This window comes from Pocillopora damicornis, chromosome 3 (genome assembly GCF_964200805.1).
Source record: "Pocillopora damicornis chromosome 3, jaPocDami1.2, whole genome shotgun sequence".
Taxonomy (NCBI): Eukaryota; Metazoa; Cnidaria; class Anthozoa; order Scleractinia; family Pocilloporidae; genus Pocillopora; species Pocillopora damicornis.
In genome coordinates, this window is record NC_142672.1 from 30,923,349 (window position 1) to 30,945,852 (window position 22,504).

General features: G+C 37.5%; 3 protein-coding genes across 3 annotated transcripts in view; 1 reads left to right on the forward strand and 2 right to left on the reverse strand.

The window, feature by feature from the left end:
- Nucleotides 1–21,333, reverse strand: part of LOC113680733 (EGF and laminin G domain-containing protein) — a 438,917-nt gene extending 417,584 nt beyond the window's left edge. Inside the window, 3 exon segments of the mRNA XM_089200707.1 lie at nucleotides 19,736–20,365; nucleotides 20,706–20,823; nucleotides 20,916–21,333. Coding sequence (XP_089056833.1) covers nucleotides 19,736–20,365; nucleotides 20,706–20,823; nucleotides 20,916–21,260 — 1,093 coding nt within the window. The 5' untranslated portion in view covers nucleotides 21,261–21,333.
- On the reverse strand, nucleotides 830–4,319 carry LOC113665090 (microtubule-associated protein 1 light chain 3 alpha). The gene is made up of 4 exons (XM_027180741.2): nucleotides 4,149–4,319; nucleotides 3,937–3,992; nucleotides 3,641–3,747; nucleotides 830–1,886 (listed from the first exon to the last, which is right to left on the reverse strand). Exons 1-4 carry the CDS (start codon nucleotides 4,192–4,194, stop codon nucleotides 1,724–1,726), a joined length of 372 nt encoding a protein of 123 aa, XP_027036542.1. The 5' UTR covers nucleotides 4,195–4,319; the 3' UTR covers nucleotides 830–1,723.
- LOC113665078 (uncharacterized) lies at nucleotides 4,609–16,943 on the forward strand. The gene is made up of 15 exons (XM_089200700.1): nucleotides 4,609–4,764; nucleotides 7,320–7,421; nucleotides 7,899–8,037; nucleotides 8,911–9,225; nucleotides 9,757–10,070; nucleotides 10,459–10,622; nucleotides 10,900–11,213; nucleotides 11,510–11,650; nucleotides 12,274–12,497; nucleotides 12,856–12,982; nucleotides 13,570–13,683; nucleotides 14,411–14,568; nucleotides 15,011–15,163; nucleotides 15,649–15,757; nucleotides 16,135–16,943. The coding sequence occupies exons 1-15, from the start codon at nucleotides 4,754–4,756 to the stop codon at nucleotides 16,327–16,329; spliced, it is 2,580 nt and encodes an 859-aa protein (XP_089056826.1). The 5' UTR covers nucleotides 4,609–4,753; the 3' UTR covers nucleotides 16,330–16,943.
- Nucleotides 21,334–22,504: the final 1,171 nt, after the last annotated feature.

Consider the following 22,504-nt stretch of genomic DNA (forward strand, 5'->3'; position numbering starts at 1 on the left):
TGCTCCAAAAGTCAACCAAAACAAAAGACAATTACTAGACTACCACCGACTAACAATCAACCACAGTATTACCCCGCCAATTCCGCGCGCGCTGATTGGCTAGTTCGGAAATAATAAGCAAGTATCAGTATCTATCAAACAGAGGGATTGCGTTGAAGGCGCACTCTGATTGCCTACTCAAACTCCTAATGTCCTACTTCGAGCAACTTGCATGAGATTTGCGCCCAAAAATATTGTATTTAAAATTATCTTTTGGTGCTGTATTACCTCACTGTTTTAATAAATGCTTCAACAACTATTCACCATAATGTAGGTGGTTAGCGGTAGATATTTACCTCGCCGCTTCAACGCTTGGTTAATATCCATCGCTAACCACCTCCACTTCGGTGAATAGTTGTTAACTCCTGGTTGAATAGCTGTTAACTATCCATCTCCAAGAGCAAAAAATTACGCGTCAAGAGTATAATTTCCGACTATTTCCCAGTAAATCGACAGACATCGACTAGTCTAATTTTTTGGATTCAGTGTGATATATACTAAAACAATTTCTTGATCTGAGTGTCGGTGAAAGTGATGGATGTTTAACTCGTCACTTCACGGCTCAGTAAGTATCCACCATTACTCTCCTCCACTATGGTGACTAACAATTAATAATTAGTCCTAGTTTCATCTCACTCTCCCAATACAAAATTTCAAGGCACTAAAGAAAGCAATAAAAAAGTAACTTCATTATTAACTTGATTTCATTATTTAAAAAGAAATTACAGTGACATCAAAGTTTGTTCATATTATGTTCAAAACGTTTGGAGAACATTTTCACACAGCAATATCAAATTGATTACACTTTATTTTCATTCCAGACAAGTGCTACATTTACAATTTTAGTCAGCTCCAGTGGGGAAACAAGACCTCAAACATATACCTGGAACATTAAAACTTATTGCATAACACCCACAGTACCCACTTAAATTTAATTGCTTATTGAGTTAAACACCATCACAAGTGTGCACCCATGTTACCTAAAATTAATACCTATATAATTAAACAAACTTGTTTTGAGATATATTTGTCCAAATTGGTACATACATGTAGATGGTGTTGGATAACAAAGCACGTACTTAGAATTGAGTTTGTGGAATATTATATTGGTTACAAGAAAAAAAGTTTTGGTGACAACATCTGATCTTAAAAACACACAAACAAAGGAAGACAACAGAGCTTAAAAGTTTACATACAAATTACCACTAACAGTAACTTGTAATCAATTAAGCAATTATATTGTCATTTCAATTCCCATTTTACCCACTCCTCTCATCTTGGCATTTCTCACATCAATTTATATTTTAAAGAAACAATAGAATATGAGACCATTTACCTCTCTTCAAATCTGTTACCTATCCTTTACCTTCAGTAACAAAAAAAAGTGCAAGTTTACCATTAATTTAAAATTTAACTTCCAGTAATTTTACCTGTGGCTCAACCAAAAACTTCCTGTTAATTCCTTTTTAAGGTAAAGGCAAGCAATAGATATATTAAAACGCCTCTTTGCACCAGGTATGATATGTCAGCTTCACAGTTCAATGCCTGTCTAAATACAATTCTACAGTAAATAAGTATATACATTCACTCACCCTAATCTACCCTTTACAAATATGTCACGTACATGTCTGAGTTGCATGTAAAGCATGATTTACAAACTGTTTTGGTTTGCAAACTAAACAACTTAAGAACCAAAGGTCTCTTGCGAAGCATAAACCATGTAAATAAATCCGTCTTCATCTTTTTCATCCTTGTAAACCTCTCCAACTGTTATTGATATGCTGACTAGATTTTTCTCATTTATAAGAAGGAAAAATGCTTGGGTTGGACTCAGCTGGAGCCTTTTCCTAAACAAGAAATATTAAAAAATATCTCAGACAATCAATCATCTTATTGGTCTCAAACAAGTTAATACACAATCACATTGTTTCTCGAGTAGAACTCTCAGCTTTCAAGCAACTTAAATATTATCTTAAGGTGACTTAAACAACTGCTTTCATAATTTTTTTTCTCACTAGGAATTGAAATTGTGCAAAAGTTATTTTTGTGTAGTCTGATTTGACACCTGCATAATTTGCTTAATTGTCCACTTCAAATTGTCATGCCTCAGTAAGTTTTCAATTAAATTGAGTAAAGACCAAATTTTGCTGGAATGAAAATTTCATAACCTTTCCACTGATATATAATTTATGGTGGTTTTGCTTCAAATTGTGCATTAACATTTTTTTGTTGTGAAGGACACCACCAAGGTCTACTGTATTCATAAGTTTGTTAAATCAATTGATAGCAGTTTCAATGGATGAGGGCTATTTGTGCTTTCAAAAGTTTTAAAATTACTGCTCCATTACAGTCAAAGCTGTATGGAGTAGTGACTGCTTAATACAGGTTCCACATAGGAGTATTATAAAAAATAAAAAAACATAATATTATACTATGAATGACCACTTAATAAACAAAAACACGCTCAAAACATTATTGTAGACTGCTTAATAAAGGTCACTGCTTAATTCCAAGCTGCTTAATTCAAATTAGACTTTAATTAATACATGCTGTTGTTGCTATGGATTCATGAACCCATTGGTGATATGTGCAGATGATATTTAGCTCAGTCAGTGGTCTAGTGTTTAACAGAATTTTGTTGCACTAGTCAAGCAATCTTATGAATAATTGCACCCCAGTGGCCAAAAGAAAAAACCCCAACAAACCAACAAGTTTACTGTTAACTGGTAAAAACCAAATTCAACATTTCAAAGTTTATAGAGCCCTATTTCCTGAGGTATCTAGGTTAAATCCAATGATTTTGGATTAATTCACTTTGGAAAACTAAATCTCAAAAATTCAGCTTTCGATGGGGATTACACCTGATTCCCATTAAAGACTTCACTTTTTCTGCCATACATCAAATTGAAGTTTATCTGTGAAGATCAGTTTGTCACTTGTTATCTCTTCCACAGGTCAAATTATTATTTATCTCATAAGTAACTTCAATTGTGTGCAAGGATGACCTCAACCAGGAGCCTATCAATGGGAGTTTCTATTCTCCTCTGATTCCTTGAGTCAACCCTGTCCTGAGCAGATTCAGTTTCAGAACAGCTTTTTCCCACAAAAGAACGTATTTCTGTTGAGTGACTGACTGCAAATTGAAAAACTAATGTCTCTGCTCAATGCATGTGTGCGGACAATTGACAAAAAACAACAGGATTGCCAAAGTTCTGTTTTGATTGGGTCATAGAACTCGAAAATTCACCTGAAATTCGCCTTTCTATTAATAGATCTACCACGGAGAGGGTTGAGTCCATGGCTTAGCTTTGGAGATAGAGGCTACTGTTGATGAGCTCCTGCTGCAACTAGCTCACCATTTCATTTCAAATTTACCATCAATATAAAAGAGGTATTCTGAAAGACATTATAAATAACTGCAAGCGGTATTTCAATTCACAACCGTTGAGAGAACAAGCTTTCATTTGTTTTAAGTCCAAAGGTTGCTACGCGGTAAAAGATATATCTTCCGAAAAATTATACGAATCAGTTGATACAGTTTCCCAGAAGACTGTAAGCAACTGTTTTGAACCGGAGTTGTTTATCTAAATACCTATCTCACCTTATGATGCTTGACAAGCTGCTCATGGTGAGATCTGCGGGAACTAAGTATTTAATTTTATCGAGGACTGGCAAATTTTTCTCTGTTTTTAATCTTTCCACAATAACCTAAACGAAAAACGAAACGTATTGAAACATTTTGAATAAAAATATTGATAACATGTTATAAATGGGTATAAAACATGATTGATATAAGTCTCAGTAAGTCATGATGCATCATGAATAAATTTTAAGAACATGATTTTGACAATAGCCGAAATAAAAACATGGAGGGATGTGACGAATATTAACTCTTACCGGCACTTTGTCGGGGTATTGCCGAACGATGGATTCTGAATCCCTTTTCCTTGCCGCTGAGGTTTTCGGTAAAACGCACAAAAGATATCATTTACAAATTACCGCGATAGGACAGAGGAAAAAGGCAAAACAGTAATAATTTTAGTATATATGATGACGAGTTAATGGCGGTTTGTCGATTCCCCGTAAAAATTCCAAATTGTGATACTTACAGAAGCTTTTCCTCTGTTTAAAAGGTTTACTCGTTTGTCCATTCATTGTTTACAGCCGTTCAAATGTACCCTGGCTACAATAAAAGAACGTAAAATGGCGAAAACTAACAAATCGAAATTCCGGGTCTGGTTTGTTATGTTTTGCTTTTCCAATCGAGTTGATTGCGTCATAAAAAAGATGGCGGCGGAAGCATTTACTTGTCCTATTGGGAGAGGTGAGTGATAACTTTTTTATTTATGTGCTGAAAAGGGAGGAAAAACTTTGATTTCGATTTTTAGGTAGAATTATAGAAAAATTGTTTAATTTATTGATATTTATAAGTCTACAAAAGAAGATTATGATGAGTTTTAATTAAGCTTTTTTTTATCAAATTCAGGCCACAATACTTACCCTCCCGCCCCACATAGCTAAATATTTATTCCGAGAAACTCTGGGTCCAAGCTTAGCCCAGACCTCTCTAAAACGGAGGCGCGCCGCGTAAACGAAAACCGCCAGTAGTCATGTAAGCGATGGAGGATGGCCAAGCGATTTGGTGGATTGACGTCCAGCTTATGGCACAACCGCTATTTTTTACGTAGGATCTTCACTACCATCGAAATCTTCAATGGCTGAGAAGTAAGTTTTACATAATCAATCATCCGTTTCGGCTCTATTTCTCAAGAGGTCGTGTGAAGGCAGCGAATTTCCCACCGATAGGGGGTTAACCTGCTCGGATGAAATAAATACGCCTGTTCATGAATTGACAAAGCAAGTGGCATTTTTTTCCTTTAGTTGGTTATTTGCTCAGTTAGGATTATGTAGGATTTGAGAATATGATCTACCGGTGTTGAAATGAACGAAGTGTTTTTGGCGTCAAGCTTGGTGCGAAGAAAATTGAATGAACAATCAACGACGAAAAGTAGGAAATTGTACATAACTCGGAATAACGTTTATAACATTACAACTATTCTAGGTACATGATTTACAACAGAAGGCATCTTCTAGCTTTTGACTATCTTTTAAAAAATTCTATATGGTTTCTGCAGTCTTCGCGTTCTGTTTGGTTCTTTCAAGTTGCTTCGATTCCACTCAAGCATAAAATTTGCTGGTGTCAATTCAACGCACTCACTCGAAAAGACAACCGAATTATCTCTGATTAGTACATCTAGCTATTCGACCAGTTTCAATCACTCCACATAATTTCGTTAGTGCCAATCGAAGCAAACATATTTCCAAGCAAGATAGAACATATGTTTCACAATAACATTGTGTATAAACAAAATTGAAATTGCCCGATCAACCTACAAACCATACGCAAAGTCCCATAACTATAATTTCCAAAAATTGCGTCTAAAAAATTTTATTCGGTTTTGCGTTAAGATGCGATCGATCGATTACATATTTTTAATATCAAATTTGTGCTAAAATTGAAGAAAATGTTCAAATTTCTGTACGAATTATTTAGTCGGAAGTTCTTAGAAATGTATTTGTTCTAGAACAATTAGATCTATCTTCCAAGCGGCTTGTCACGAAAAGTTCATTTTAGCAAGCAACATGTGCTTAAAAATGAAATGTTAACCCTCTTAGTTCGCATGTTCAGCCGAAAACACAATGTTTTGGTTATGATACACCCGTTGTATACTCTTAATTTGTTAATTATCGATGAACAAGAAGGAGGTTGTTAATTTTCAATGAGGTGCGGGTGATATACTGTATAATGTAAATCACACTTGAGTACACGAATACAAGAATATATTCGGCTTCTTTTACGACACGCTTCAGATATTATTCAGCTTAAATCTTACATCTTTTTTTTTAAGTTTTGATTGCTAAACTTAGAACAATTTGTTTTTTCTATTTCCTTACCTTTTTGTTTTCATCATGTTCTAAATTGTTTTAACCTAGTATGCTTGTAAATTATTTATCTTATGAGCCCTAAAATAAATTATGATTTCTTTGATATGGTGCTAATTGAGTTTTTAATGTTGTTCATTCAATTTTGCGGGTTGTTTTTATTGATCTTGGAGCACTGCCATCAATAAGTTTTTTCAAGATTTGTGAGTGTTTACAATCCTTGATTCAATCTGAGAAGCAATGAATTAGCTTTTAATTTGCATTTTACATACGTTTTAGTTTCTTAGTTAAACTCTGCATAATGTCATTTTTGAGAACTATTATGTGATAATTGTTTTTGCCTTTTATAAATACAATTACATGTTTCTTCTAGAGTCACTTTTTTGGGAAATATTTCTATTCTGAGAGATTAAATTTTGCTTAAAACTGTGGGAAATTTGCTGCCTTTAGGTCCATCTTAAACTCTCTTTAACCCTGTTAGGAGAGAGCTGAAACACATATGCACATGTTAGGAACTTTTGTGGGATAATGATTTAAATTCTAGCAACAGTAGACTAAAGTGGCGGAATTTTGAAAGTGGAGAGATGATGTATTTTTTCTCTAGGCAAAGAGGTGAACATGGAGGTTAAGGTTAAGCTCAAAGCTTTTGCTGGAGACTATTCTTTAACAGGGGTACAAAATGTATTTTGCACACCATAATTTTGTCCATGCACATTTGCTGAAATTTAGCTACAAACTATTGTATTTCATATGCAAGAATGCATTTTGTGCAGATTGGGCTAAAACAAATTATCAATATGCGAGCTGGGCAGTCTTCATCTTTGCTAACAACAGTTTTAATGGATGAAGGATTTTAAGGCTTTCAACATGTTTACACCCACTGCCAAATCAATTTACACAGTACTGTTAATCTGGATTTATAGGTGTATATGTGATCTTTGGAGATTTTATTCAGCTCTGTCTCCCATTAGTGGATGAATTGAAAAATGAATACTGTTGCTTGTTGCTACAAATTTTAGTTGACCAATGTTTCTACTTTTATTTTGTTTTTGTAGCATGTTTATAAATGGATTTAGCCCCAAAAACACATTTTTGGTTTACTGAAGGTGATATAAGACAGAACTTGCAGAAACACAACCTCTTTTGATAAATGGCTGCTGATATTAGAACAGGTGGCCTTTTCGATAAAGGAAAGCCTGTAGCTTTTATTAAAATCCCTTTGTTCTTAAAATGTATAATTACCTGTGTGTGCATGTCTTTATCAGTTTTTCATATATCTTATGCCCAACATGCTTGTTACACATGAACTAATTGTGGTCTTAACATCAACTTTTAAGGTCAGACTGGGTCGAAATTATTGAGCCCCGCACAGGGGACCCAATGTATGCCAACCTCAAAAGTGGCCAGTGTTTATGGGAACCTCCTGATGGAGAAAGAGTGTAAGTTGATTCACTTTATTTCAGAAGGCAGCTCTTTTAGCTGTCATGGGTAGTAGGAGTAAATTTGGTATTTAGATATGAAATTAAAATCATAATTTAATGATCAGTGTCTTGAGTCCTGAATCAAGCTGTGTATATTATTTTAATTTTGAAGTGTTTATGGTCTTAAGTTAAATAAGGTAACTTTTTCATGGGTAGGAGGATGTCATTACATTGCATCAAATGTGCTTTTTTTCTTTTGAGAGATGTAAGTGAGAGTTTCTTTATGCAAGAGAAACAATGGTTGTTATATTAACTATCACCAATTTAGTACAAGTCTGCTTAAGTTTTTACAAGCAACTTTCTAATAGTCATTTTTATGAATTAACAACAAACGATAAGAGACCTTCAAAAGTTGGGCCTCTTAACATGTGAAGTGAAGGTCTTTTTTATGAACAAGCAACAATTGTAAAATCTTGGATTTGTTTGAAAATGCAGAAGGAAAGCAAATGACAGCCAATGGTGGGAATTGTACGACCAGAAAACACGACGCTACTACTATTACTGTGCTGGAACACAGACTACAGTTTGGCATAAACCTAAAGATTCTGAGATAATTCCGCTTGCTAGGCTACAGGTGAGCTATTGTATTCTTATTTTACACTGAAGTAGGACTTTTTTCAGATTTCTTCCTCACTTCCAATTCTATTTTTTCCTCCCAGCCTTTCCTTCTTTAACTGTTCCACTCCCAAGATCACCTTGTAATTCTCCTCACTGTCTACCATACAACTCTTACGATGTTGGTTCAGAGAATTTGGTATTGGACAATATATAAACATAATTATAATTCTTGATATAAACAATAGCCTCTATTTGGGGCAAAATATACACAGATATTTGTCTACAGAAATTATCTGTTCCAAGATGCAAATATTTTTCCTTGTGCAAAGCTTGAGGAAAACTGTGAGAATCTAGGAACCAATAATGTCTAAGGACAAATACATGAGATTATTTTTGTGCAAAATAGAGGCTATTGTGTTCATTATCCTTCAAATATTTTGCAATGCATTTAAAATATTTAATACAAACAGCTTACTGTATGCAGCATGGGATGATTTCAATTGAGTGTTCTCTGGTATGAACAAAATAGATATTTCCTTCCTTCTGTAACATCCACAAAACATGCTCTCATCTTAAATGAAATTTTAAACAAAAACCACTCGTAGAAGACATATGGTGTGAAAAAATTGGGAATTTAGCTGGGTGTGTGTAAACCAATGGTGCGTGAGCAAAAATATTTAATGGATAATAATTTTCAGTATTCCTGTTGATTGTCTGCTTGATGTTGTTTTGATATTGTAAGGAAAAATTTTGTGAAAAAGAATTTTTGTTGCTTAAAACTTTGGTATGGCTGTCGTTTTTTTCAACTTTATGCCTAAGAATGGGTGATAGGAATGAGTAATTGCTGACAGAATTCTAACATGACTATTTTGCATTTTCAATAAAAAAGACTCTGAAAGCAAGGGAAAAGCGTAGGGCAGCTAAAGCTAAAGAATTGGAAAGAAAGGAAGGATCAACTAGGCGTGAAGGCTCAGAGAGAAGAAGGAGAGATGGAAGTCTCAGGAAAGAGGGTAGCAGTAGCCATGGTGATGGTTCCTCATCAAGGAGGGAAAGTAGTAGAAGAAAGGATGGGGTGCCAAGGGAGGGATCTTCCTCACGTCGGCATGGAAGCAGTAGGGAGAAGAGAGAAAGAACAAGCTCAAGAGAGCATAAGAAGAATGATGCAGAGGCTAGTGTAAAGGATGAGGTTTTGGATGACAAACAGGTAAAAATGTAGCAACTCAATATCATTTACAGTTTAATCTGTAGTTAAAAAACTTACTGGTGACAAAGGGAAAATTCCTAGAGAAGCGATGTTTTAATGTTAGTGTGTTAATAGCCATCATAAATCAGAGGATTCTCTGGCAACCTTTCAAAATTCTTTGGCTAAACTATGGTGGACTTTTCCTGTGACTTATCAAATTCTCCTGTTGCCATAACTTTATATTTCAATCCTTGCACCTTAACATCAGTATCCATTTTCTCCTTCCTCTTCTGTATACATTTCTTTGGTATTCACTAGGAGAATTCATTTATTCAACAATCCAAGCTTCCTAGGCTGCCAGTCATTTTCTCTATTTTCATCATCTTTAAGGAATACTTTAGGGAGAAATTATATGCTGGTCACTCTTAGGGTTTGAAGGGGTAATGTCAACCATACAATCTAATGTAAAAGGAAATGGAGATTTACAAAGGCATGCAAGCCAAGAGAATAAATGTAAATCTGTTCATAAAAGTTTTGATTTGTCAATGACAGTCAAATACTGGAGATGAAACCATCCTGAAAGCCACCCCTGTTGCAAATGGAACAGATCAGGAGCCTGATGAAGATGAACCAACTGAACAAGCTGCTGATGAAAGCTGCAAAGAGGCCAGTGAAGAAGATTCAGGCGTTGCTGAAAATGACTTGGATAAACGGAAATCACCCGAGCTTCCTCTACCAGAACTCGACATGCCTGCTCCCAATGTACCTTGTGGTGATAGTGGAGAAAGTGGAAAGGGGACTAATACAGATGATGAAGGGCAATTAACTCCATCAGGAACTTTGTCACGGCATACACATTTAGATGAGTTAGTGCTCAGAAATTTTGGCTATAATAGAACGTTCAATGCCAAACATACATCTACGGTAAAATTTCAAAAGGTTCATGTCCTTTTTTGCAATAGTTGCAAGAGGATGAACTGGTTTGACCTTGTAAAGATTGAGAATTGGAGTTGTAAGTGGATTCACTAGGTTAACAGGCTTAGAGTGGCAAGAATGAGAAGATATCTAACTCCTATTAATCTGTAAGCTGTATTTGCGCAGAAACAAGCAAAAGTGTAACAAAATACCCCCCCATTTCATAGAGTTCGCCTATGTCCCTTTTTATATGCATGTGGTTTCCTTAACCAGGGCAAGCAACTAAGAAACTTCTTTTTGGTCCATCGACATTCATGACATGTTCCTTTTTTTTATTAGCTCCTGTGATGACCACCTGAGTCCCTCTGGAACTATTGAGCGAGCACGGCAACTGGTGGAAAGTGCATCCAGAAGCATTCTAGCCAATAGCGCTGCACAGAAGTTAGACAGAGACAATGATTCTGTATTTGTTGATAGCAGAAAGCCCATTGTCTCTAATAAAGGTATCATCTATATCTTTGAAATTTATCTGTAGTTTCAATTTATTTACAGGCAGCACAGCCGATTTTTCAGAGAAGACGTTATAATGTGATCATTTGTGAAGGTGAAAGTTTTAAGCAACTGCGTTTTAAAAGGTCCTTTCCCGTTTTAAAACTCCCATCGATATCGTTATTTTACTGTGGACTAGAAATATTAATCGTTCTGCCCGCCGCCTTAACTATTTTGAACCATCAAGCACTTTTGAACAATCAAGGGAATCTGTTATTTTCATAATCACAGGACACCAGGACATTTTAGATAATTCTCTGAGCATTAAACTCAGGGCAGGTGGAATGCCAGCTACCACAGCGCGCCTTGTAGAGGCCTGTGCACCACCTACACTTAACGAGAGTCAGGTAAGTATCCGTTCCCTCAGGCATCAGAGGCAAGTGAGCGACAGTGTGCTGAAAGATCTGAGAGATGATGACGACGATGATGATGATGATGACGAGATGGAAACAAAGTCAGTGGGGGCACCGAGTACTTTGCCGCGCCTTAGTCGACCATCTTCGATTGCCTCACCAGTCACTGGCTCGTCGAAACACAATACCTTGGTATGTTGATTTTGAGCCTTTCCAACCGCTTCACTTCGAAGAGCCAGGAGTTGATTCTCCCAACTGATTGCCACAACTTTGTTTGTTGGCTAGTTCTGAGAATTTGGCGTTTCATGAAGGCAGTGACCCATATTCATGATAACGTTTTATTACTCGTGGCAAAGAATACGTTATTTCGTTTATCGTTGAAGTATTAATCCTCATTCCTGACTCTAGTCATATCTTTGAAGTTTGGTACATGGAGAAGATGGTCACAAATCAAGAGATTTACAGAAAAATTGGATTGTATTTTTCAGGAACGTTCACATTCCATCCCCGGTTCGAAGCCTCCACTCATACGAGCTCTTGGCGCATATGAAGAGTACTTAAGTCAACATAAGAAAGGTGTCTTCAGACGGAAGAGAATATCGTTAGCCAGCATGATGTCTTGGTCAAAGGTATGTTTTTTTTTTAGAGTAGCGGCGGAGCCGAAGGACAGCTCCGAGATCAACATTTCACAGTCGCCATTAAGTGACTTAAAATGCCTTGATGTAATAGTCGCCAGAAATTTAAGTTAAGTCAACTGGAAAAAGTGAAGATATCAATGAATTTTATTAAAAGAAAGAGAAAGCCACGTGGCAATCGTTTTTGGACTTTTACGCAACAAAGAGGCAAATTTTTTTTAATTAAAGAAAGTGGCTGAACATTTGCAACATTTTATGTTTATCTCAGTTTAACTCCAGACCATTTTAGACACTCAATTAAAATAACAGTGTATGTAGCTAGCTTCTTAATCGTCAAACACTTGCAGCGACGCGTACGTCTACTGCAGTTCTAGTTCTCATTATTTTTGTGCATGCTGTGGTGACCAAAACGTTGGTAGCCTGGCGCTGCAAAGGGGAGCGGTGAATTTTCTGTCAGAAATAGAATACCTGCAAGCCCACAACGTATTCGTTAGATTCAGAGACTTTGAAGTCGCAGGGAACTAATATGATTCACAATTAAAATAGTTCTTCGAGAGAACCAACTGTTACCTAACTTCGCCCTTTTTTCATTGGCGTGTTTTTGGTTCGATTAACAGGTGCCAATCAAAAAACCATTGATCCTTATACAAGATAGGCAGTTAAAAAAGGACGCAATTGATACCTTTAAACTGATTCTTGGCTATATGGGCGATCGATCCATCAAAGGGAAAACTCCAGAGAGGCTGGCTCTAGAACTCACCACAAAGGGTTGGAACACTCCTGTATTACGGGATGAAATTTACCTTCAACTTTGTAAACAGACCACTGACAACTTTAGGCTGTAAGTACTTTTTAAGAAACTGGTGTTTTGGTTGGTATCCAACATAGCAGACCAATACCCAATCATGACAACGACCCAGAAATCAGAAGGGAGTTTAGTAATTAGTCGAAAATGAATATGCCTTTTTTTGCGAAACTTTTACTTAAGTTTTTACCAACGTCCATCTTTATAATGGAAACTGTATGCCGTAGGAATTTACTGGTGTGATTGGGTGTGGCTGGTCTACAACGATATTTTGTGGTCCTATCAACCAGTTCCGAATTAAGGTTGGCGCCTTAAGTTGTAGTTCTGTTGTGAAGTCGTCGATAGAATTTGTTCTTTTATTATATTTTATTTATTCACGTCTACATTCTTTTAGGGAGAGTTTGCGCAGTGGCTGGGAGCTGATGGCAATTTGTCTGGCTCTTTTTCCTCCTTCAACTAAGTTTTACTCCTACTTAGATGGGTATCTCAATAAAAACTTGGAGGACATCGAACGGAAAGAGGTCAGTCCTCGTAAAAAGATAAATAATCGGTAGCTTGCGTTGCTGACGGTTTTTCCGTCATTTGGTGAAAATTAAGGCGGCAGTTCAAAGGACGGAAGTGATACCGTGAGAACGACGGAAAACCCGTTTTGTAGTTTACTCCTTCCCATTCCTCTCGCAGCTTCCCTGGCTCATTTCTGCGGAAGCGCCGCTGAACCTCTCACCAAATCCTCAGATTTGGAAACCCCCCCCCCCCCCCCCAAAAAAAAAAAATAATAACAATAATAAAACAAAATACAACACAACAAAACAAAATTAGAAAAATGAAAAGAAAAGTTACAAATAAAGATCAACAATAACAACAACAATAAGTATCGATATAAGTCATGTTGACTTATATTGGAACAGAAACAACCTAACGACAGTTTCAACTTAAGCAATTCTCTAGTTTTACTTTCCTTTCTATTCCGTCCCATGCCCACGGCAGTTAGATTAGAAATCTCTCTTTTCAGTTTTCGCAGCCTCCAATTACATTGAGTCGGTTAACATTTGTTCACCATAATTATTTGATTAAATTTCCTGTTGTGTCTGAATGTTGTTTATTTCAGATCTCTTTAACATACTACATCAGGCATTGCTCCGTGAGACTCAAAAGAATGGCTAGAACTGGTGCCAAGCGCGGCCTCAGGAAACCAAGCATCGAGGAAATTCAACAGGCGAAGGTAATTCGGCGAATAAAATAAACCCATTTATGAAGAAGAGCAGAATATTTTAACTCAGCTCATCGTCGTTCGTGGGCACTTTGCATCGAGGTTGTTTGACTTCCTGTAACCAGCAATCGTTATTGCTGACCACATGTTGGCTGGCACAAGAAGTTTTAAGCATTCTGAAATAATTCTTGGGTCAAAGCATCGCGTATTACATTGTGGTGGTCCTAGCCTTTTAGAATAGTTATAGGGATTACTTGAACCGATGAGAGTTTACAAGCGGAAGCGTTAGAAACAACAACTACAAAGCTGAATTGCAAATAAAAGACGGACGTTTTCTTTCGGAGGGACAGGGAGAGAGGTATTCGTTTATATCTTTATGTGGGACTCACTAAGCCTCCTAGTCTGTATTAAAAAAATCGCAGAGAAAAGCAAGAAAAAAAGAGGAAGAAACAAATACAAAACATAAAACGAAGGATGTATACGTGAGATAAGTCACATTTTGATCGTTGGATGAAGACCAGCAGCGAATTGATCCTGACTCATAGCGCTTCAGAGCTCAGTCACCAAAGTGAAAGCCCTTTTGTTTCTTCGTCATCATCTTCTGTATCCTTTAGGCTTTCTAGATGTCTTGTCTTGTCTTGGCTCTGAAAACTAATTCGTGACCCATCATTCACTTTTTAAAAGAAAATTTCTTTTATATGTATTTTATTTGTTTTTTTGTTTTTTTTTTTATTCCCAGTCCTCCGTGTTCCACCCATCCATGTTTGGTGCCACCCTTGAGGACATCATGGAGGCGCAGGCCGAGCGTTTCCCTACACTTAAACTGCCATGGATTTTACCAACCTTGGCTGAGTCGGTGCTAGAGCACCAAGGTGCTTCAACGGAAGGTATTTTCAGGTAAGGTAGAACGTCTTCGCCTTCATTTTCTTAAAGGGTCAACCACAGAGCCTGTGCAGCAGGTCTTTTTGTTTCTCCAAGCAGGAGAAGTGTTAGCGGAGCGGGAGCTGCTCGATACCGTGAGGCGAAAGCGACCCAAAAAGGCTACGAGCATATGGGAGGAGTAGGAAGGAAACCTTGTCGCTTCGCAGCACACGCTCTGTTCTCGCTTCTCACGCTTGGATAAAAGGAAACGAAATGGCTGCTACGCATGCTACAACAATAGTGTCGGTTTCGTAAGCGTTATATGGGCTTCTTTCAAATGGGAACCCGTTTACATCTTAGTCCTAACTTAAGAAAGTTGTATTTTAAATTGACAAATAATGAAATAAACAGCGCGCACGAGAACAGAGAGTGGCGTGAACAACACCAACTAGGTGACCGTTTTTCTTTGTCTTCACAGGGTTCCTGGAGACATCGACGAAGTAAACTCCCAGAAAATCAGGCTTGACAAATGGGAGGCTCCCACTGGAATTACAGATCCCCATGTACCTGCGTCACTTCTGAAACTTTGGTTCAGGGAGCTTCACGAACCTCTTATACCGGAACTGTTTTAATATCCTTTGAAATGAAATTAATTTTGCAGTGTTAAGTGCGCTGAGTCTTTAGTCTGATGCACCAACAGTGATTGTGGTCACGTGGGAAGTAGCACGCTGGACATTGAATCGAGAGATCTGGGTTCGAGCTTTGGCTAGCCATGGGTTATTGTATTGTGGGGTAATTGTATTATCGAATGAGTTGATAATGTAAATTGGCCGCCGTTAAGAGTTTCAAAGCTGACATTTCGAGGGTTAGCCCTTTGTCAGAGCGAAACTGAAGGATTAATGCTCAATAGGTTAGCTTTGAAACTCTTAACGGCGGCCAATTTATGTTATCAACTCAAGTGACAAAGTTAAATTACCTTACACTCACACCGACACAGCACTACAGTTTCTTTAGAAACTTACGCCTTTTTATTAATTATATTGTGGTCTTGAAAAAGGCGATATACATTTATTATTAATGCCTGTTGCACGTCATGTTTCCTCGACTCGTTCCTACTGAAAGGTGCGTTAACAACTGTGATGACGCTACAGTGGCTGTGGCACTTGCGATGTCTCTTCCTGAAGTCAACAGACTCGTCCTCTCGTATCTCATTAGATTTTTACAGGTACGCATGTATAGAGCCTCTCTAGACTCACTATTCTCTTTGGTTAATTTACGCTGCTAACCGCTGTGCACTATAGTTAAGTTATTACCTAAGATCATTTACCGAGCAAAATGTGGGGAAAGAATTGTACTCTCCTCTTATTTGGGAAATAAGGTAATTTATCGGGTGCTCTGTGATCAAGGGTGACAAACGATCGAGACCACGACTGTAGCGCTTCTGCATACATGGAGTCTCTTTGTTTTCACTTGTTGGGTTTTTTTTAATTCGAATTTCGAAGTTCGAAGGCTGGGCGTCCTAATCCTTAACATCGTTAACACTTGCATAGTTGAAAACATTTTTTTTTTTGGAAAACTTTCAGCTTCCTTTGTTGTTTGCAGATTTTCTCACTCCCTCATATGTGCGTTATAACAAAGATGGACGTAAATAACTTGGCCATGGTTTGGGCGCCAAACTGCCTTCGTTGTCCCTCTGACGATCCCAAGGAAATTTTTGAAAATACGCGAAAAGAGATGACTTTTATGAGAACTCTTATTCGGCATCTTGACGCAACTTTCATGGAAGGAGTGCGTTAACACACAAAAACAACAGGTCGTAGTGCCAGTCCTTGACTGTGGGACACCGAGACCAAGATCACACGTGACAACGCAAAGTCTGACGACTGAATGAGCCTGCGGCTTTATTTCGCAACGTGCTTATGCAACGCAAGGTATTGGAATCCGACCTCGCGTCAGGGTGTTCAATAGCGTCCGTTAAGAAGAAACGGAACTCCTCGAATGCCCTTACTGAGATTTACCAGAACTCATGGCTCGATTGTTCGACTTGTCAAACTGGTGCTCAGCATTGATACGATTCGTCTGGCTGGGAAGTTTACGCATGAAAATTTTGTTGACTCAATTGAACTCAAATTCAAAGGCAGAAAAGGTCAAAATTTACCTAGGTCCGTTAGCTAAAAAAACACAACTACAGAAAACAATAAAACAAAAATGAAAAGAAAATAAGAAGGATCTACAGAACTGCAAACTAAAGAACACACAGCAAGAGGATATCTTTCCATTAAGCAAATTGAAGTGTCTAAATTATAGCAAACGTAATCTTCTGTTGTTAGTCGAAAACATCGCGGTAGCTTATGTGAAGAGGCGAAGTAAGCATTGTATATATCAATAAAACTCTAAGTATTGTATAAGATTATTGATGGAACACATGTATTTTTAATTTGTTTTCAGTGTCTTGGGTGCGGGGTGTGGAGGCTTTTGGGTACTCTTAATTGTGTGCGATACGTATGTCTCCGTGACGTCAAACCGGTTATATTTCCTAGAGCAATTGCACAATTTTACTTACTTCAGTGATGAGTTCAATGCCTTTCCGGATAAACACTGAATGTTATCACATGAGAAGTGGTTCATGAGAAACTTTTTTTTTTCTGTATGATCTCAGGGTTAGGGTTACATATTACATTTGAACCTGAATTAAGCGGTCACTCTGTTTTAAGCGGTCGGTTGTCAGAGCCCCGAAATTGTTACCCCTCATTTACTGTAATTTTCATCTCTACTAAGCGGTCACCTCTATGAGCGGTCGCTCATAAATACATTAAATGGTCATTCACGACATTAAATAGCGGTTCCCTTAAATTTTCCCCTTTGTGGAACCTGTATCGAGCGGTCAAGTTGTATTTAGCGGTCACCACGCCTAAATACGGGTTCTACTGTAAATGCTTTAAGAATAAATGCCATGGCATGTGAAAACACTTATTTATTCAATTTTAAAAATTAAAGGATGGCCATCTTTTCGACTAGACACAGTTTTAACATGCACATTTCAAAATCTGGGAGAGTTGTTTTAGAATGAGAACATTTTCGATTGAAAGAAGAAAGGTCGTTTTTGTCGCCGTTACTTTGCATGCAGTTAGTCGAATGAGTAGTATCTCGGCTGGAATTCAAAAGCCCACTGCTTGAAAGGAAATCCAATTTTTAAATAATACGAACGTGCCCAAGAAAGAGATTTCACAGATCCTTATAAGATTGCAAAGATCTTGCTTTGAAAACATATCTGCGACGGGCGTAGTGAAGGTACCATTGATTCTTCAAACGTAACCGGATTTTTCGAAATGGCGGTTCTAACTGCAACGAAGTGTTATCTATTTCTTGTATATTAAACATTACCAAGGTTGAATTTCACTTTAAGAAAATATTTGTCATTTTGAGTTTTTATGTAGCTTTTCGACGAGGTAAGTAACGCGCGAGTGATTCTGCATTCGATGCTCTTACAAATGAATGAGGAAACTGTCTTCGATTTAAATAGTAATCTTTATCTACATAATCAACCAAAAATTATATGTTCACTTTCGATACAAATGCAACGTGGTCCCTTTTATTTGTTACATCTCTTGCTTGTTCTCCTAACTTACTCGTGAGAGTTGTCATTTACACCAAAAGATAGCATTCGTATCCAAGCGCGGCCGTGTGGTATCCTCTATTTATTATATAGATACTGATGAAATTCCACGATTTTCCTTTTAGTAAAAAATTAAATCTTCATCGCGCGCAGTGAAGATACCGTCTTTATCTTTCACGTGTGAGGATAGTGGTGTCGCCATGGTTACTAACATGATTAGCAAGAGAGCTTCCCACTTAGGCGCGCGGTCGGTTCTTTTGAAATAAAAAAAAAGTTGTCTTTTATGTAGGAATTTCATCAGTATCTATAAAATAAAAAGAACATTACATGGCCGCTTAGGGATACGAATTTTATCTTCGAGTGCTGAAAGTATCTCTCACGAGTGAGCTTCGCTCACTTGAGAGATGATGAATGAGAGATACTTTCAGCACTCGAAGATAAAATTCGTTTCCCCAAGCGGCCATGTAATATCCTCTATATCTGTATGTAACAACGAAAATTTGCAATGCAAACGCACGAAGCATACAGCTAAATACGATAATTGACAAAGTGCAAGGTTTCCACCAAAGCCGTTTTGTTAATATCTAGTCTAAAGTGTAGAATGTTTTGTTTAATTTAAAAACACGAAAAAGAGAGTAATTTTTCATTCTTAACTTTGGTTTCAGTTTTGCCTTCCAGTTAAGAGATATGTTTCACCTCTGAAAATAAATAGAAAGGCTGAATGGAATAAATATTTGCGAGAATGTAATTCAAAATATATTCGAATATAAAAACGGATACAAGATATAAACTCAATTCACTTTGTATTTCGGATTACGTAACTTCGTGAATTGTTTTCCACAGAATTACCGGTGTATTTTTAATGCAAATAAAACGTTAAAAAAAGTTATGCTTTCTTCATTCATGCTGGAAGTTAAATTATAAACAATTCATTTTTACCACCTGCATTATTTTATGGCCAGTCTTTTTAATGACGTTTTATATTTGTTTTGATAGTATTTTGATTTTCGTTTATTGAAATTCTCAGGAGAGTGACCGAGAGCTCAGCGGCGGTTTAGTTAGAATAGGGAATTCGAATTATTTCTTGGCGCAATTCACTTAATTTGCTTACTTTAAACAAAGGGATTCTGTTCCAACGAGTTTCTCAGGCAGAAAAATCTTGATCCCTGAGTTTGTTGAAAACTACAACTGGCAGAAGGTTAGGAGACTGACAAGGCAAACGGCACTGGTTTGTGAAGTCGCGATCTACTGCGATATTACATAAATCCGTTACTGATGATCAGGCTTTTCCTTTGATTTCACTTTGTGTGTTTTATTGTATTAACAGATCCCTTCCACATCATTGACAACCTCCGTTTCAAAATTACAAGCAGTAAAAATGGGCCTTCAACGCCTAAAGTTATGCTTAATTTTATTAAGAACGCAATATATGTTAAAACTAGGTTTTCTTTTCACTTTCCTACTCAAATGTATCCATCGATTTCCTTTGCGAAAATTTGCAAACCGCTTTTACAAATGTAAAGCATTAGAGTTTACAGCGATAGATGAGGTGAGTCAGCAAATAGCGGGTATATAGTTAAAGTGCACTTTTCAGTTTTTTTTAAATGAGTCCAAAACACCTGAGCTTTCCAAGTGTGTGGTTTCCCTGATCACCATCTGTATAGCCGGTATCTCCAAACCTCAGTTGCTTCACGGGAAGCTTTGTCTTGTCTGTAAGGTAGCCGCTGTCCTCTCGCCATGTGTTGTCATTTTTGTCGCAGTTGCATCCGTAGTTAATGTCTGCACATGTATTATTCAAGCCGCATGCGCATTTATAATCAACAGAATCAACTCCTCCCCAGTACTTCATGTCCTCTCCATCACGTGACACCCACCAGCCGTACATATTACCATTGTAGAGGAGCCGTGAGTGGTAGCACTCGTACTTTATAAACTGCTCACAGTGAGCTGATGAAGCTGTTAGGTTCGCAAGTTGAGCCATATCAGCCTCCGTGTAGTTGATGGAGCGAGAATAGAGGCCTCGGCCACTAAATCCATCCACTAGCATTCTGCTTTCACTGTCGTGACTGACAACTGTCACTCCTATCCCTTCCTTGTCAGTCATGTCACAATAGACTTTAAATGGTTTCACTCCACCCTCTCCATCAGGATCGATGACGTAAGAGTCACTTGGAGTCCCAGGGTAGGATTGTTTGATGTCACTGCAGGTTCGATTTCCTGAAAAACAAAAAGACACGAAAAAAAGACTATTTCCCAAATGATTATCCCTGCTCTTGCCGAAAAAGAGAAGTGATGTCGTGAGAAGCCATTTGAGAGATTATATAATTTGATCTCTCAAAAGTTTTATTTCCATGGATATGAAGAAGAAACCAGCCAACTTAGGTCGAACTTTTCATCACCTTTCACATTGGAAAAATGTTGGAGGACACTATAAATGTAGATGGAAGCAGTTGCACAAAGTTTTCAATGACATTTAGATATAATTAACGACGACCGTATGACTTCTACTTTAGAGTTTGTACCTCTCATTTCGAAGAGAAAAAAGTGAATTGAATACCTCCGCGTTTGCAGTGAGTTCCCCTGTATCCAGGCTGACAATCACAGTGATAGGAGTTCCTTTCATATTCAGGAACACAGACACCACCGTTCTTACAAGGAGCGCTTTCACATGGAGACTAGAAACAAAGTAAACATTCCTTGAATCATTCAGTTTGTATTTAAAGAAATACGAAGAGTGTTAAGCACCAAATATATGAAGAGATCTTACCAACGGATTGCAGTGATGGAAGGTAGCATTTGCATGAACCTTTTCAGCCTCTCTGTACTTGTCTGTGGCCAATAACTCACACAGATAAAGACCTTTGGAGTCAGGATACACTGCTATGTTGAACGAATAGCACTTTGGTTCACCGACACAAAGGAAAGTGCAGTCCAACTTATCTTCCACCATGGACGATGTAAGTTTCTCTTCCCATAAGAAATGGAAAGGGTCGCACTTGAATTTACCAAACGAAGCACGGCCTGTTGGATATCGATAGAGAGCGCTGATTTGCATGGCAAACATCAAGTTAAACAGTAAAGGAAAAGACACTAAGAGAGGCAGGAGTAGCATGATAGTGGCCAGTGAACTTTTAACACCTGATGCCTTGCGTCAGCTAACAGCAGCGATAAATAAAGAACAAAAAGAAAAAAAATATATAATTATTCAGAGGATAATTTTCTAGTATGGCATTTATTAAGGGTCATGATATGGCAATTATCTAAGGAGGAGGAGCAGGTGAAATAGATGGGTTGAGTTGTGAAACACTGAGAGCGTTACAAAAATTTAAAAGTATTATCTTGAACTGCCAAACGGTAAAAGACAAGGGACGCTGTAGCGTGGCGGAAGTTAGATATTTGTAGATAGTGATACGTGTGGTGAAATTTCCAAGTTCCGCTTTGTTTGATCAACTGACGGAAAGTTTCCTGTCACATGACAGGTTCAGCGGTTGTGGTTCTTTACTTAATTTGTCATTTCCAAGTTTGCACGTGAGTCAGGCAAAACCTTATATGTCAATTTGTCCGTTAACAAGAACTTCCTTGTTTCTTCTATGAATTAAATACTTAGTTAAATGTTCTCTGTACTGAAAAAATGTCACTCACTTGTGAAAAAAACCCATTTTCTCTTAACTGCCAGGCGGAAAAAGACAAAAGAGAAAAACGCAAAAGACATCGAAGATCGGTGAACGTTTGATATCTAAAGCAGGTGATACTTTGAGCTTAAAGTATCACAGATGGAAAATTAGCGCTTTCATTCAAACTGAGATAGCCTAAAATTATGCGCCCTATTCCAGTAAAAGAATACATTTTCTTAAAACTTAATAAAGAGTGATTTGAGATATGCATTGAACAGAACGGGAGCTTATTCCCTCACGCCGCGACGCTTTACAAGATAAGTTTATAGGACGACGCATTTTAATCAACACGTTTCTTTTATATCGGAACGTGATCTGCATATATTTTGAACTTGGAAAGGGTGTCCGGGATTTGTATTTTTACGATTCGTTATTTTTGGATTATTATCTTTTAAACTTGAAAGTAGCACTCTTGAGCAAAGTTTTCAATGTAGTCGCCATATCTCGAGAAATAAGGAAAAATCGAAAATCCGGGACACACTTTTGGGGTTCATTATAATTCTGACATTATCATCAAATTTCACGAAAATTGACTGAATACCAGCCAACAATAAACTTTCCAGAGATCAAAACGCAAGCCAAAGCACTTTGCCAGAGAAAACGACTTAAAATTTTTCGGGGCGTCGGAGTTTGTTTACATAAATGTATTTCCACTTCATGCTTGTGAAGGCTGTTATCCGAT

What these genes read in the sequence shown, in the direction of transcription:
- LOC113665090 (XM_027180741.2), bottom strand. Translation starts at nt 4,194, where the DNA reads ATGAATGGACAAACGAGTAAACCTTTTAAACAGAGGAAAAGCTTCT. An exon ending in AATACCCCGACAAAGTGCCG is followed by an intron (nt 3,748 to 3,936) that starts GTAAGAGTTAAT and finishes TTTTTCGTTTAG; the next exon opens with GTTATTGTGGAAAGATTAAA. An exon ending in AGCTTGTCAAGCATCATAAG is followed by an intron (nt 1,887 to 3,640) that starts GTGAGATAGGTA and finishes TTTCTTGTTTAG; the next exon opens with GAAAAGGCTCCAGCTGAGTC.
- LOC113665078 (XM_089200700.1), top strand. An exon ending in TCAACGGAAGGTATTTTCAG is followed by an intron (nt 14,569 to 15,010) that starts GTAAGGTAGAAC and finishes TTGTCTTCACAG; the next exon opens with GGTTCCTGGAGACATCGACG. An exon ending in CTTATACCGGAACTGTTTTA is followed by an intron (nt 15,164 to 15,648) that starts ATATCCTTTGAA and finishes ACTCGTTCCTAC; the next exon opens with TGAAAGGTGCGTTAACAACT.